This window comes from Pseudorca crassidens, chromosome 6 (genome assembly GCF_039906515.1).
Source record: "Pseudorca crassidens isolate mPseCra1 chromosome 6, mPseCra1.hap1, whole genome shotgun sequence".
NCBI classification, from domain to species: Eukaryota; Metazoa; Chordata; class Mammalia; order Artiodactyla; family Delphinidae; genus Pseudorca; species Pseudorca crassidens.
Window position 1 is genome coordinate 71,856,205 of NC_090301.1, and position 16,374 is coordinate 71,872,578.

At 36.5% G+C, this 16,374-nt stretch overlaps 1 protein-coding gene across 28 annotated transcripts in view; it reads left to right on the top strand.

Moving 5' to 3' along the window:
- BAZ2B (bromodomain adjacent to zinc finger domain 2B) overlaps nucleotides 1-16,374 on the top strand; it is a 385,223-nt gene that overhangs the window by 332,055 nt on the left and 36,794 nt on the right. For all 28 annotated transcript variants that reach the window (XM_067741804.1, XM_067741805.1, XM_067741777.1 and 25 more), the window contains 4 exons: nucleotides 441-515; nucleotides 1,344-1,587; nucleotides 8,735-8,797; nucleotides 9,814-9,958. In XM_067741804.1, the coding sequence (XP_067597905.1) occupies nucleotides 441-515; nucleotides 1,344-1,587; nucleotides 8,735-8,797; nucleotides 9,814-9,958 (527 nt within the window). The remainder of the gene's footprint in view (nucleotides 1-440; nucleotides 516-1,343; nucleotides 1,588-8,734; nucleotides 8,798-9,813; nucleotides 9,959-16,374) is intronic.

Here is a 16,374-nt window from a genome sequence, read left to right on the forward strand (position 1 = left end):
ATCATGTGCTGATACAATCTTAATATTATTTATTTATTGTGTATTAATTTGCACTTAAAAAAAAGTACTTAATCTCATTTCAGAGTCAAAGTAAGTCCTCCACTATAGTATTTGAAGATTTGGTGAACAAATTCCATGTTCATCTTGTTCTTACTGTTCATTATTTTACAGATTTTAATTATGTTACTTTTATTCCTTTACCTTTCTAGGAAAATAATCAATGCAAACATTTCAGAGCCATGCATTTCTACCATTGCTGGGCATCTCTAAGTTTTCTACGCATCTCTTAGCTATGTATTAATACAATTTTTCATTTGTTTTTGCTGTTCATTGGCAATCATCATTTGTACTTACCCCAAAACTGCATCATTTTGCTTACCAAATTAATGTATTGCATAATGGATTAATATATGTCTTCTAATAAACTTTTGCATTGGCAGTGAAATCGACAAGAACATTGATTACATGTCAAATTTGAGGAGAGATAAATGGGTGGTAGAAGGTAAACTCCGCAAGTAAGTCATGTTTTATTAAAACTAATATACTGTTTTCCTTTTTTTGCAAGTTTCTGAGTAAAACATACAAATTGCAAAGGTAGAATTTAAACTTTATTTTATCTAAGAATTAGAAAAGGTAAAGCTTAATTAAGATGAGATATGAAACTAATAGAACTCAGTGCCAGAATTTTCAGTAGACAAAAGATATAATGATATTCACTGAGCTCATATGCTTCAAACTTAGAAGAAAGTCAGTTTATCTTTTTTCTTTCAAAGAAGTCAAGCAATCACATATTCTAAGATTGTTGTTGCTATCAGGTTATTTTTGTCACAAATAGAATCTGTTTGGAACTACTACTTTTTTCCTTAATTGCTTTCTAATTAAAGTTTGCTTTTATAGAGGGCCTAACATATCCAAATGTATTCAGCATTAAAACTTAATTAGCTTCCTGCTAGGAAATATAATGCTGAAATTATTCAGCTTCTGTGTTAAGAGGATAGTTTCTTTGCAGTAACTTGAATTGAAACTTATTCAGTCAGATAGTATAGGATCAGGTCTTACCACTTGGCCATCCCTGAGTTAATCTTCTCAGTTTTCTGGTTTTTTAAAAAATGTATTCTAATTCCAAAGAGATAGCCAGAATAATTCTTGAATGTTAATATATTTTGTAGTTTCTGGGAACATACTTCTTAAGTTTCTTTCATGCTAATTTTTATTGTCATTCATTTATTGATCAGTGTGAGAGAAATACCATAAGGTATTTTTGCTTACAACTCATAGTATGCTCTTCAAAAAGTATAAGAAGAAGGCTTTTCTTCCATGTCATCATTTTTTCATACTTAAAGGCTCAGAATCATTCATGCTAAGAAAACAGGCAAAAGAGACACTTCAGGTGGCATTGATCTTGGAGAAGAACAGCATCCACTGGGCACACCCACTCCAGGACGCAAACGAAGAAGGAAGGGAGGAGATAGTGATTATGATGATGATGATGATGATGATAGTGATGACCAAGCTGATGAAGATGATGAGGATGAAGAAGATAAAGAAGACAAAAAAGGAAAGAAGACTGAGATCTGTGAAGATGAGGTAATCAAATTTAGGTCGATTTCAATACTTAACTAATATTACATAACATATTGAAAATAACACAGAATTTGAAGTCAAATAGATTTGGGTTTGAATTTCGTTGTCACACTTGACTCAGTTTCTTCATCTGAAACTGAATATTATAATATTCACCTCAAAGTTTTTTGTGATGGTTAGGTAAATATTGAGTAGAATACAATGCCTTCTATACAGAGAGGGTATTTACATTGAATAAAAGAAGTTAAATTTTTCTGTTTATATAATGAGAGTTCTCCAGAGAACTATTCAGATTCTTAATTTTAGGTATCCTTTTTCATTCTATCTATTTAACATGCTATCTTACATTTATTTTGTACAATACTTCATGCCTTAAAAGTGTTGTCAGGTTTAATGAAACTGATGTATTTCTCAAAGCCCAATTTATTAAGTGCCTAGCTCTAGGCTTTTTTTCTTTTCCTTTTTTTTTTTTTAGCTCTAGGCATTTTTGATCAAAGTCCCCTCTCAATTTACAGTCTCACTGAGGAAGATTTACAGTAAGAAAATGTAATGTGTTAAGTGTTAACTGCTTTGATAGCGGTATTTACAATGTACTAGGCAGGTACGAAGGAAGGACATTGAACCTTTCTGAGGAATAAATTTTCACAAAGGCTTTCTGGACTCATTAACTGAGGCTACAAGTTGGACTAAATGTTAACCTAGAGAAGAATCCAGGAATCCATGGAAAAATCTTCAAGCAGAGAGAACAGCATGAGCAAGGGCGCAGAGCCTTGAAATCACAACGTGCTTTAAGCGACTTACAAGTGCTCTAGTGTTACGAGACAGCTTCACATGCCACAACTGTGAACTCGGATTTTATAGTTTTGTGGTAATAGGAAGCCACTGAAGGTTTACAAGTGAGGGAATGACATGGTCAGACTTGATTTTTTTCATTGGCTCACTATGGCAGCTCTGTGGAAGATAGAAATAGATTTGAACAGAGCAAGATCAGAGGTAGGAAGATCAATCAGGAGATATTGCAGTAGTTTAGGTGAATTACGAGGGGTCTGAAACTGGACTAAAGGAAGGAAAGGATTCAATAAATATTTAGGAGGAAAAATGAGTAGTATCTGAAGATGGACTGTGTAGGTTGATGGAGGGAGAGGTAGGGTTGATACCAGCTATCTGGCTTGGGGACTGCTTGCTCTGCTATTGTTGCCATTAACTGAGACAGAGAAATCAGAAGGAGCAGAGGAAATAGATGACAGGGGAGGAGGGGAATATGGAACAGATAACTGAAGACAGGAAATGATGGTAGGTTTATTTTGGACATGTTGAGTTTGAGGTGCCTGTTCAGAAGCTCAGCAGTCAGTTGGATTTAAGAATCTAAAGTCTGGGGGCTTCCCTGGTGGTGCAGTGATTGAGAGTATGCCTGCCGATGCAGGGGACACGGGTTCGTGCCCCGGTCTGGGAAGATCCCACATGCTGCGGAGCGGCTGGGCCCGTGAGCCACGGCTGCTGAGCCTGCGCATCCGGAGCCTGTGCTCCGCAACAGGAGAGGCCACAAGAGTGAGAGGCCCACGTATCGCAAAAAAAAAAAAGAATCTAAAGTCTGGAGAAGAGTTTAGTCTTGAAAGTGTAGATCTGGAAGTTATTATTAGCACATAGACAATAGTTTAAAATAATGAGTTGGATAAGTTTGCACAGCAGGATTGGTTTATTAATTAGAGTAGTGTACTGGGGTTGGATCCCCGGGGAATGTCAATATTTAAGAAGAGCCCACAAGGCTTCTTGTTGAAGAAGGAACAAAGGTGTAGAAAATTTCTGTAGTGGGTCAGGGATTTCCAATACCAAGACCACCTCCAGAGTCAGAGCGATTCACTAGGATGACTCACAGAAATCAGCATCTAGTCATGCCATGGCTACGAGTTATTACAGCAAAAGGAAACAAAGCAAAACCAGCAAAGAGAAAGGCATATGGGCCAAAGTCCAGAGGAAACCAGGCCCAGCTTTCAAGAGTCTTTTCCCAGTGGAGTCACACAGGATGGGCCTAATTCTCCCAGCAGTGAATTGCGACAATCTGTGAAATGCTGTGTTCTAAGGAAGCTCATTAGAAACGCTGTGCCCAGAGTTGTTTATTCAGGGCTGGCCACATAGGCACCCTCTGCATAACATGTGCCAAATTCCAGATTCCCAAAAGAAAAGTAGATGTGCAGTATAACCCACATTGTTAGCACAGTTTAGGTCCAGTGAGCTATTCTTATCAGTTAGGGTGGGGGAACCCCCCAAAATTCAAGTTTCCAGACACTAGCCAAGGGCAAATTTTGTAAGCCGACCTTTCAAGGGCCTACAGTGTTAACTCTCTTCTACACATGTCATAATAATAAAAATCAAGAAACTTGAACATTTTAAAAAGGAGGGAATGATAAACAATGTTAAGGGAGCAGGGGCCTAGTGTGACGAGGACTGAAAGTATTCGTTGTATTTGGCAACCCAGAGGTCATTGGTAACCAGTGCCAGCACCGTTTCGTTGGAAGGGTGAGAGCACAAGCCAGGCTATGATTGATTGAAAACAATAGAAAGTGAGAAAGTAAACTTATCTATTTCAAGCATTATGCCTCAAAAGAAAGGGTAGTTCCTAGAGGCAGACAAAGACCAAGCATTTTTCAGATGCAGAAGGTTTGAGATGATTTTTGGTTGAAGGGAAAGAGCCAATTAAATAAGAGAGGGGCACTGAAGATTAAAGAGAGGAAGAGAATAATTAATGGTATAAGGTCCCTAAAAATATTGGAGGGGATTCAATTAAGGTAAAGAGAGGGGCTAGCGTTTTTTTGTTTTTCGGTACGCGGGCCTCTTACTGCTGTGGCCTCTCCCGTTGCGGAGCACAGGCTCCGGACGCGCAGGCTCAGCGGCCATGGCTCACGGGCCCAGCCGCTCCGCGGCATGTGGGATCTTCCTGAACCGGGGCACGAACCCGCGTTCCCTGCATCGGCAGACGGACTGTCAATGACTGCGCCACCAGGGAAGCCCGGGGCTAGCTTTGAAGAGCAGGCTAAAGGGAAGAAGGCAAGGTCACAGAGGGTGTGTGTGTGTGTGTGTGTGTGTGTGTGTGTGTGTGTGTGTGTGTGTGTGTGTGTGTGTGTGTGTGTGTGTGTGTGTGTGTGTGTGTGTGTGTGTGAAGCTACCATAAGCCATAGAAATGGACATATATAAAAGGGAGATAAAGGTTGATGTTTACCTTTTACCAGAAAAGAATGCTAGAAATATTGATAGGTTGCAGAATGGCATTCAGAAAACAATATACAGCCAACTATTCCTTCTGCCCTTGATGCCAGGACTATTTAGCCAAGGAAGTCTAGAAAGAACTCTTCTCCTTTCTTGTATCAACTCAGTACTGCTGGAGAAATAAAGAAAGAAGACTTAGAGAGATGAATTATTGATGGAATGTGTGAAAATAATATCTAATCAAGACCAATGACAAATTACTGAATCAAATTTTTTACTAAATCTGGATAATAATATAATTTATAAGATCATGTGCTATACAATTTCTCATAAGTAAAAATAGCATAAATACAAAATGTTTTCATAAATTCCACCCCCCATGTTATATTTTAAACCAGAATGATAAAAATCGTTAGAGTGACCTTTACTTCTCTTAAGAGTACCAGGCTGAAAAGGAGACTACACTGAGATTCCTTGCAGAAATTACTTCATAATGTTGTATTTCTGAAACCACTTGATCAAATACTTTCATGCTGTGACAAATAATGTGAAGGGTATATAATTTGGGTATCAGTATTGTAATTACCCAAAGATACTATTTATAACCAATCTGCTTCATTTGGCAAGTAGAGCTGTTTCCACAGCGGGAATTAAACTTTTCTGACCAATACTAATCACCTTTTTATAGAATTAGCATCCCTTTTCAGCACTTAATATTATAAATTGTTTTAAGGTGTTAACTCTCATAAATTTGACAGCCTTGTGTTGGGACTTCAGTATCTTCTACTGGGTGGTCATCCCACTAAATTGGAATTTATTTACAGAAATTATGTGTTTCACCTGGCCTTTTTCACATGGAGAATTAACAAACTATGCATTTGTTTTTCTTTAAGGGAGATGAAGACTATTAAAAATCAGTACTAATGATTTAAACATCATTTTTAATATTTTAAGACCAGATGTGTCATTTAAAGTAGTCATTTTTATTTTTATGAATGTTGAATTATAGAATTAATTAGAGTGATCAAAATCCTGGCAAATGTGTATTTGTTATTAATGTGAGAAAACAGTTTAAAAACATTTGAAAATAATGAATATTTTAGGACCTAAGAAACCAAATTAGCATTTCCTTTCAATTATTTGAGAGTTTTTCTTTATCATGAAGAAGTGGTAACCATTTATCAATTTCCTAATAAAATTAAAGGTTAACTAGTTAATGAACCTTATTGATAAGATTATCCTCTGAAAATAGGTCTGGCCTCTTGATTAAAGTATAGGTAGAGTGTCAGTAGTTATGCTCCTTAAAGGACTAATTGCAGGAGCCTTTCCATTGAGACCCGTGTGATCCCTTTCAATTAGAAGATACTGCCCTGAGACTAAGATACTGCCCTGAGACACAGTCACGGCCCTGTCTCAAGGGTGATTCCCACTTTTCTTCACTCTTCATTCCTTCAACACATGGACTCTTTCCCTAATACTTAGGTTTGTGTTGAAATCTATGTGAGCTTTAACCTCACAAGTTGCTGTGGAGGAGGTTATGTGGACAATTAAACTTTGATATGTAGTGACACATACAACAGCCTTCTCTTCTGATTGGGAAACCATGGGGAACCATGGCAGGGATAGATTCTGCGTTCTTAGCTTTGTAGTTATTGCCTTTCTCTCTGGCCTTTCAAATTCCTTCATATCTCTTAAATTATAAGGACTATTAGCCAAAGCTCCTTTAAATAAAACTTTAGTAGATATTTTACTTCTTTTTCATCATAAGAAAAGTCTTAGAACTGGTAGTTAGCTAATTTGGCTGATACATAGCTACTTTGATGTCTTATTTCAAATATTTGTTGATAGAGTTGATTTTTATGTAAGCAAATTTTCAAACATCCTGCTGGTCAAACGGTCACTATACAATCATATAGCTATTAAATATCTATTTAATTGAAGAGTCAAGGTTTAAGGGTCATTGAGACTGTTCTCTTTTAAATAGAAATGATGTATATATGGAATCTTAAAAAAAAATGGTTCTGAAGAACCTAGGGGCAGGACAGGAAAAAAGACGCAGACATAGAGAATGGACTTGAGGACACGGGGAGGGGGAAGGGTAAGCTGGGACGAAGTGAAAGAGTAGCATTGACATATATACACTACCAAATGTAAAATAGATAGCTAGTGGGAAGCAGCTCATAGCACAGGGAGATCAGCTCGGTGCTTTGTGACCACCTAGAGGAGTGGGATACGGAGGGTGGGAGGGAGGGAGACGTAAGAGGCAGGAGATATGGGGATATATGTATATGTATAGCTGATTCACTTTGTTATACAGCAGAAACTAACACACCATTGTAAAGCAATTATACTCCAATAAAGATGTTTAAATAAATAAATAAATAGAAATGATGTTATTATTACCACAAATAATATGCCTAAATGCCTTTGTAAATTGGTCCCCTAAATTTGGGTGAAGAGTAGACAGAGAATGGTAAAACTATTGAAGTTTTCCTTTCACTTCTTTCTGTTGGCGAGATAACTATACTGGTTTAGAAATATCTGTTCGTGAGAGTGGTTGGTGGCAGTGTGGCTTTTTTAAAAAGCATATAGAAAGTGAACATCAAAAACAATTGCTTATGTTTTTTAAACCTGAGATGTACCTACATTTTCTAATTAAAGGACAACTTCCAGAAAGAAGGAAAGTAACCTTATTTATATATTATGTACCAGGAACTCTGCTAGTTGCTTTCAGATGTGTTCTTATTTAGTCCTCACAAAAATCCCATGTTACAGATAATGTTATCACAAGATAATGTTATCACCAATTTACAGATTAGGAAACAGTTTTAGAGGAGTTAAATAATTTGCCTATATGAAATCGTGCAGCTGAAGTCCAAGGAAGCACATATACTTTATATTATGTCATGCTTTCCCTCTAAAACATATACTTTGGGTGTAGCTTTCCTATATTCATTTTGTAGAATGAAAAATTTTATATAATCACAAAATTTCTATTTATGAAATCAGTACTCTATATAGTAGGGATTATTTTTCTTCTAAAAGCTCAATGTGTTCAAAATATAACTTACCCTTTTTTGCTCTAAAATGACTCTTTCAGTTAATGATACCAATATTTTTGCAGTCTCCCAGATTTAAACCCTTAATATCATAATTTACTCCTTCCTTCATCTCCCTCACCCATTTCTGCCTTGTATCCGTGAGCTGCCAGGACTTAACAGTTCTGACTATGTACTATCTCTTATATCCATTTCCTTTTCTCCTTTTCTATTTCTTTTATCCTAGTACGACCCACATCCTCTTTTCCTCTTGAATCATTGCAACAATTCGCTAACTAGATTTGCCAACTGTAGTCCTTTCCCTGCTCCAGGCCATCTTACAACTATTACCATACTAATCTTTGTAAAGCATAGTTCTGGTATTTAATCTCCCTCAAAGGATCGTATTATTGTCCATTGCCAAGCACTTATAGCTCTAGATAATTTAGCCCTAAACTCATCTGTGCCTCATCTCCCCACCTTACCTCTTCAGGTCAAACTCTTTCTGAAATGCCCTGTCCTCTTTTCTCTGATCAATCAAATCCTAACAATTCTTCAGTAGCTAATTAAAACATAACTTCTTCCATATAGCCTCTCTTGGTATAGATTCCCACTAGAAGTAACCTCACCCTTCCCTGAGCTCCATGACTCTTAATCTCCACCTCTCTTGAGGTCCTTATAGCTTTCTGCTGTTTGGCAGTTTTTATTTATTAGTGTAATGTTTTATGTGTCTCCCTACCAGATTAATGCTTTATCGGGAGCAAGAACTGATATTGATATTCTCATTTCCATGGTGCCTATCCTAGTACTTTGTATATAGGAAGGAGGCTTTCATTAAATATTTGCTGATTGACTGAATAAATAAATCTTAAAAACAGGTAAATGATACTGTATTTTGTTATGTATAGGATGAAGGTGACCAAGCAGCAAGTGTTGAAGAGCTAGAAAAACAGATTGAAAAACTGAGTAAAGTAAGCACTTTTCAGATTACAGTTTATTTATTTATTTATTTATTTATTTTGCAGCATTTCAAAAATCCACCTTGTATGGGATTAGTTTTTCTGGTTGCTAAATAAAAACAAGCTTTTTTGTAACTAGCTAAAATGAGGAGCTTTAGAAACATTCTCACAATTAAACCTTAAAAGTTTAATGCCAAGGTTAAAAACTTGCCTCTTAAGACATGGTACTAAATTTCACCAGGGCTTCTATTCTTCAGGTCTTCTTTTAAGTATAAAATACCAATAAATGCATGGTTTTATTTCTTGGAATTAATTACTTTAAAAATTCAGTCGAATTTTATGATAATAGTTTTGGCAGCTCATGTTTTATTTTATATTAGTACATTTGTGGGTTTTATTTTCAATGGATTTGTAAACTATAAATGTTTATGAACTTCTCATTAAAAATTGAATTTCAGTAGTATTAGTGAAGTTTTAGATGAATTTTTTGTTTTAAAAAAATGAGTTTTTAAAAGTATTATGAAATTGATATTATGAGATACCTGTATACTATAGCCATGTTAGATTCATCACAAATTTATCCCAAAATTTAGTCATATGTTACCTAGGTTTACAACATGAGTATAAAAATAGGCAAATAGAGGTCTGGTCAATTACATATATGAGTGTTACTTGTTACATATTGTAATCAATAGAATTAAGCCAATTTGCTTTGGCTTAATGAAATACCTGGTCACACTGTTTATTATTAAGTATAAGACATGCTTTACTATACTATACTTGATACAGTAAACTTAACTCTTTAATCCACGGCAACAAAAATATTCCATCTACCCTCAAAGTAATTTCTATATTTATAAGTGTAACTAAAATTGAAGTCAGGCTTGTAATATTTAACTCTTTTGCTGTCTTTTCCCAGTAGTGAAATTTATCTGCTCTAAAGGCATAATAAGTGTAAAGTCGCTTATGTATTAATTTTTAAAGCACTTAACATCCATAGCTTAATTATATGCATCATTTTTTAACAGCAACAGAGTCAGTACAGAAGGAAGCTCTTTGACGCTTCTCACTCTTTACGTTCGATGATGTTTGGCCAGGATCGTTACAGACGCCGGTACTGGATTCTTCCCCAATGTGGGGGGATTTTTGTAGAAGGCATGGAGAGTGGTGAAGGTAGGAACTATTAATCTGTTACAAAGTAATATAAGGAACCATATTTTTTAAAAACCCTGTTACTCCTTCAATATATTTTGTGCTTCCAGAATCAAATCTACTTTATGGATAAACATTGTAAAACCTTGATTCCCATTCCTTTTGAACTCATAATGCCCCTTGCGCTGATAAATATTCCTTCTCTCTCCATGATTTTTCTTCTGCCACTCTTTCTGACATCAAACATGAACTATTCTTTTTCTTTAGCAGACAAAGGTCTTCACCTGTATTATTCTTTATAACTACTGCTCCATTTCTCTTCCTTCCCATTTTCAAGTTTTCCAACATGTGGTTTTATTCTTTAACCTTCCCAACAAGCGTACATCCCAACAGTATCCCTGGAGGTAACTTGCTTCAATCTAAGACCCTTATTATAATCCTCATTCATCTTGAAATCTTGTTCATGTTTGAAATTTGTGATCACCTCCTCCTCCATTAAACTTCTTCCTTCCTTCAGTTCTGAATTACCACACAATTCTACAGTCTACCTTTGGACTATTTTTTCGCTGGCTCCATTCCTGTTACATTAACTAGCATGTAACATAATGCATATACGTGCTCAATAAACCATCTGAATTGAACTTTTTAGAACTCTGTACCTGGACATTTACAAATGCTTAAATTCTGATGGGGCCAAAAGCGTTATGTCAGTGCTTACAGGTTTCAGGGTATAGCTATTTCCCCATGGTGGTACATGGAGGAAAAACTTCTTGCAAAACATTTTTTTTTTGGAATACCCACTATATGCCAGGCATTTCTAGGTACTACAGGAAGTTGAAAGATATGAAAAACATAGTCCATGCCATGTAGAAATTTAACAGTCCATTGGAGAGAGGGGATTGATTAATCACATAGACATCTAGAACAGAAATCATATAAAGTAGTTGTTTTTCAATTGATGTAGATGTTGATTTAATAGGATAGTGTGGTGGGTTCTTTTTTTAACTGTTTGCTTAAAATATTTAAAAATAAAAGTATTTTTAACCATGGAAATATATTAATTAATTAAAATAATAAATTAAAAATAAATAAGTGGGACTAATCATATTAAAAAGCTTCTATACAGCAAAGGAAACCTTCAACAAAATGAAAAGGTAACCTATTGAATGGGGACAAATATTTACAAATTATATATCTGATAAGGGACTAATATCCAAAATATATAAAGAACTTATACAACTCAATAGCCAAAAAAAAAAAAATCTGGTTTAAAAATGGACAAAAGATCTGAAAAGACATTCTCCCAAAGAAGATACACAGATGGTACATGAAAAGATACTCAACATCATTAATCATTAGGGAAATGCAAATCAAAATCACGGTGAGATATCACCTCTCACATGTCAGAATGGCTGTTATCAAAAAGACAAGAAGGGCTTCCCTGGTGGCACAGTGGTTGAGAGTCCGCCTGCCGATGCAGGGGACACGGGTTCGTGCCCCGGTCTGGGAAGATCCCACGTGCCACGGAGCAGCTGGGCCTGTGAGCCATGGCCGCTGAGCCTGCGCGTCTGGAGCCTGTGCTCCACGACAGGAGAGGCCAGAACAGTGAGAGGCCCGCGTACCACAAAAAAAAAAGACAAGAAATAACAAGTGCTGGTGAGGGAGGATGTAGAGAAAAGGGAACCCCTGTGCACTGTTGGTGGGAATATAAATTGGTGCAGCCACAATGGAAAATAATATGGATGTTCCTCAAAAATTAAAACTAGAACTACCATATGATCCCTAGAAATCTAATTTAAAATGACAAAGCTGTGAGTCACTTGAGAATGCAGAGCCTTGGTAAAGCTAAAAAGCAAAATAAAGAAATGTCCCGGTGAGTGGCTTTGCCTTAGCTGTATTAAGAATCACCCGAGAAGCTTAAAAAAAAAAAAAAGTGAGCCCTACCCCAGAACAATTAAATATCCCTCAATTTGATTAAGGGTCACGTCATTTGTAGTCACTTGGGCATGTAAACTTGAAGTTATCTAGGACATAAACTTTTCCTTCAAAATATCTGAAGTCAGTCTCTTTGCAACACTAGTGAAATCAGGTCTTTTTCAATATATATGTGAATTATTACCGCTGTCCTCAGCTTCTCTCTGTGCAATCCCCTTCTTCCATTGCATTCTGGCATTGTATCATGTCTGTACTCCAAAACCTCAAATGACTCCCTATTGCCTATAAGATGTTGAAATAAATCTGTATGTAACCTGGCATTCAAGGCCCTCTATAAATCTGACCTCAAAAGATCTTTACATGGTTCTCCAGTATGAATGTACATGAACCAGTCTATTTACTGTTGCTCAACACATGTGTATTCCTCCCCCTGTAACTTCACTGTGCTTTGCCAAATTCTGTTCAATGTAATGCTAATTTGCCTTTTCTTCAGACATCTAAATTTTGCCCGTCTTTCTTGATCCAGCTCAAATCCTAGCCCTTTTGAAACTCCTCTCTAGCTTATTTAAGTGGAACCAATTTTTACTATCTGTGAGTTCCTAGAAAACCAAATAATTATACCATTATCTTGGCACATTGATCCACATACTATTTATTTATTTTACTTAAATTTGATAATCCTTGTATGTACAACTTTTTATTTTCCATAGTGTTAAGCATAGTACCTTATATACCTAGGCACACTAAAAATGCTTTAATTAAGAAAGTAAGTAAATAATTAATTAAATGTCTATAAGGTTTATAAGAATAGCTTATAGGAGACTTTCTTTTTTTTAAATGTTAGGCCTCTCCAGTTAGATAGCATTAATTGAATTTGTAGTTGTTAGAACTCAGTTTCCATTCAGGCCCCACCACTTAACCTCTCTAGACTCTGATTTTCCTCTCTACAATAGAATTTTAATAGGCTCTGTATAAATTCTTTGGTTGTTATAAGGATCATGTCACATAATGAATCTAAAAGAGCTACAAGATATTTAACTATTAATTGTACCTTATACTATTATTTGGGTTCATTGCACAGTACACGGGAAAGGTAGGAATAACTTTTTATTTAAAGATTATTTTCTCATAAAATTTTTATTAATTCGGTAATTTGCATCTGCTGTATTATTCTAAGTGCTATGGAAGTCATAAAATAAATAACAGATGTAGATTCCTTTTCTTTAATCGTGTTTACTGTGCCTTGTACTGAGTACTGTGGAAATAAAAAAGAATCAATTAACCTATCTCTATCCACAAAAAGATCACAGTCTAATTGGAAAGATATAGCATATATGAAGACAAAGAACAAAAGCATGTAAATATGTAATATTATAGGCAAGTACTATATCTGAGAGGCAAGGCTGATAAGGATGAATAAGTACCAGCTGTTAGAAACTACCATGAAATAAGTGGGTAATGAAAGTTAATAGAGTGTTACCAATATGCTTCTTTTTTTTTTTTTTTTTTTTGTCTGTGTTGGGTCCTCGTGGCTGCGCATGGGCTTTCTCTAGTTGCGGCGAGCAGAGGGCTAGTCTTCGTTGTGGTGTGCAGGCTTCTCATTGGGTGGCTTCTCTTGTTGTGGAACACGGGCTCTAGGCGCATGGGTTTCAATAGTTGCAGCATGCTGGCTTAGTAGTTGTGGCACACGGGCTCTAGAGCGCAAGCTCAGTAGTTGTGGCGCGTGGGCTTAGTTGCTCCGCAGCATGTGGGATCTTCCCAGACCCGGACTCGAACCCATGTCCCCTGCATTGGCAGGCAGATTCTTAACCACTGCTCCACCAGGGAACCCAACAATATATATTTTTATATTCTGCTCATTTATCACTTTTTAAAAGTTCTATAAAAGCACAGTCTTTACTTAATAAAGTTAGATTTAATACTCATCTATTTAAAAGTTTAAATACACAAGTTTTTTAAAAAATCCCTATAATATCATTATGATCAATAATATTACACAGAGATGATAATCAGATCTTGGATTACCTATATGAGTATAAGGCCTGTGGAAAAATCTCCCACTTCTAGAGTGAGTGTATAACAAATTTTAGAACTGTTTGGAGTGAAGAGAGAATCAAAATTTACCCTCCTGTGGGTATAGCTAGTGAGTTTCATCTGGAAAGCAGGAGAGTATCTACATTTGTATCCATCCATTCATCCGTAATATGAACAACAGGAACCGCCCAACCACCTACTGCAATCATGAAAGGTACCAAAAAAAGAGAGGAATATTGAGGTATTAAAAACTCAGGATCCCGGGCTCCCCTGGTGGCGCAGTGGTTGAGAATCTGCCTGCTAATGCAGGGGACACGGGTTCAAGCCCTGGTCTGGGAGGATCCCACATGCCGCGGAGCAACTAGGCCCGTGAGCCACAACTACTGAGCCTGCGCGTCTGGAGCCTGTGCTCTGCAACAAGAGAGGACGCGATTGTGAGAGGCCCGCGCACCGCGATGAAGAGTGGCCCCCACTTGCCACAACTAGAGAAAGCCCTCTCACAGAAACGAAGACGCAACACAGCAAAAATAAATAAATAAAGTCTTAAAAAAAAATTTTTTTTAAATAAATAAATTTAAAAAAACTCAGGATCCTGGCATACCAAATAGAGTCCTCATTTCTGCTCTTCAACTCCAGGAACTTCACAAAAGTAGGAGGACCTTTATGAGGTATAAGCAGTATTCAAAGTAAAAACAGTCCAAGGTAGCCAGACCAGACAAGTCTTACAGAGGTCATTGTTGAAGGGGTTGGTGCAGCTATCTTTTATTTTTTTATTTTTTTAAAACACAACATGATTATATTTTAATACACAACCAAAATGTAAAACACTATAGTAAATTGATGGCAATAAAATATAATATTGATATTTCATTTGCATTGCATGACAGATGGTTAACATCCTTAATCCTAAATGAGTTCTTAGAAACCAGTAACAAAGACATTAATAAACCAAGGGAAATTAAAACAAAAACAAACCAGAAGAAAATGAAATAACACAAGTGACTAGTAAGGATTAAGCATATATGAAGATGACTGAGCTGAACAATAACAGAAGAAAAGCAAGTTCTTTGAAATATCATATTACTAAAGATTAAAAATTTAACATTTGTACAGTTTTAGGAAACATACCCGCATAAACACTGGGGGACAAGATGAGGTCCCATCTATATAGTAGGGGAAACTCTAGTTTGGACTCAAAACTATAAAATTTTGGATATCCTTAGTTCTAGCAGTTCCAATTCATTGGAATTATTTCAACAAATTAGTTGGATAAATTTACAATTTATATATAAATCATGTTTACTGCATGGAAAATGTGTAGCTAGTATATAGACCCCCCAAAAATGACTTGCATATTAATTTATCAGTACACCCAAAAGTATGTGTACAAAATTTCATTAATAGTAGATAACATAGTCGGAGGTGGCAGAATTAGAGGAGGAAAAAAGGCATTTAAGAAGTAAAATATTGGGCTTCACTGGTGGTGCTGTGGTTGAGAATCCACCTGCCAATGCAGGGGACGCGGGTTCCAGCCCTGGTCCAGGAAGATCCCACATGCCGCGGAGCAACTAAGCCTGTGTGCCACAACTACTGAGCCTGTGCTCTAGAGCCCGCGAGCCACAACTACTGAGCCCACATACCGCAACTACTGACGCCCGCGCTCTTAGAGCCTGTGCTCTGCAACAAGGGAAGCTGCCACAGTGAGAAGCCTGCGCACCAAAACGAAGAGTAGGCCCCACTCGCCACAGCTAGAGAAAGCCCGCGCACAGCAACAAAGACCCAGTGCGGCCAAAAATAAATTAATTAATTAAAAAAGAAAAAGAAGTAAAATATTATACTTCACAAATTTCCACATCCTTTGAAATTTTGAAAAAGATGATTTTTTGTTAATCAATTTTAAATTTCCCTGTGATAAGTGAAAATTTTAAATATATGCACTTAATACTTACGGGAGCATTGAAATGAAGCCTCAGAATCACACCATTCTGAGCTTCTCCATGTAATCATGCCACCATCATTCAGGCTTCTGAGATTTAGTCCAATGGCAACAATGAGAACAGTCAACATGCCTGGTTACAATTGGAGCTATCTTTTAGAATGCTATTTCTGCATTCTCTACTGCCTGTGGGTAAGGGGGAGCATGAATCAGCCACCCAATACCATATTAGTAAGCCCATTGTTAAATGGCAGAAGCTGTGAAAAAAATCCCAATTGTTTGTATAATTTTTGGAAACTCCAATATATAACAAATACGTTTCAGTCTTTATAGTATGTGTATTGTGTGCACACACAAGGGACACAGTAACTCCATATCCAGAAAAGGTGTATATTATTCAGTGGCTAGAGGAAATCAGATATCCAAAAGCTAGCAAATGTCATCAGAGTCTCTTTGTCAGAGACTTTAGTCACAGATACTTGTAGTGCTACTATCAAATAAAGTTGACTAAACAGGGTTGTTAAATTGTGAA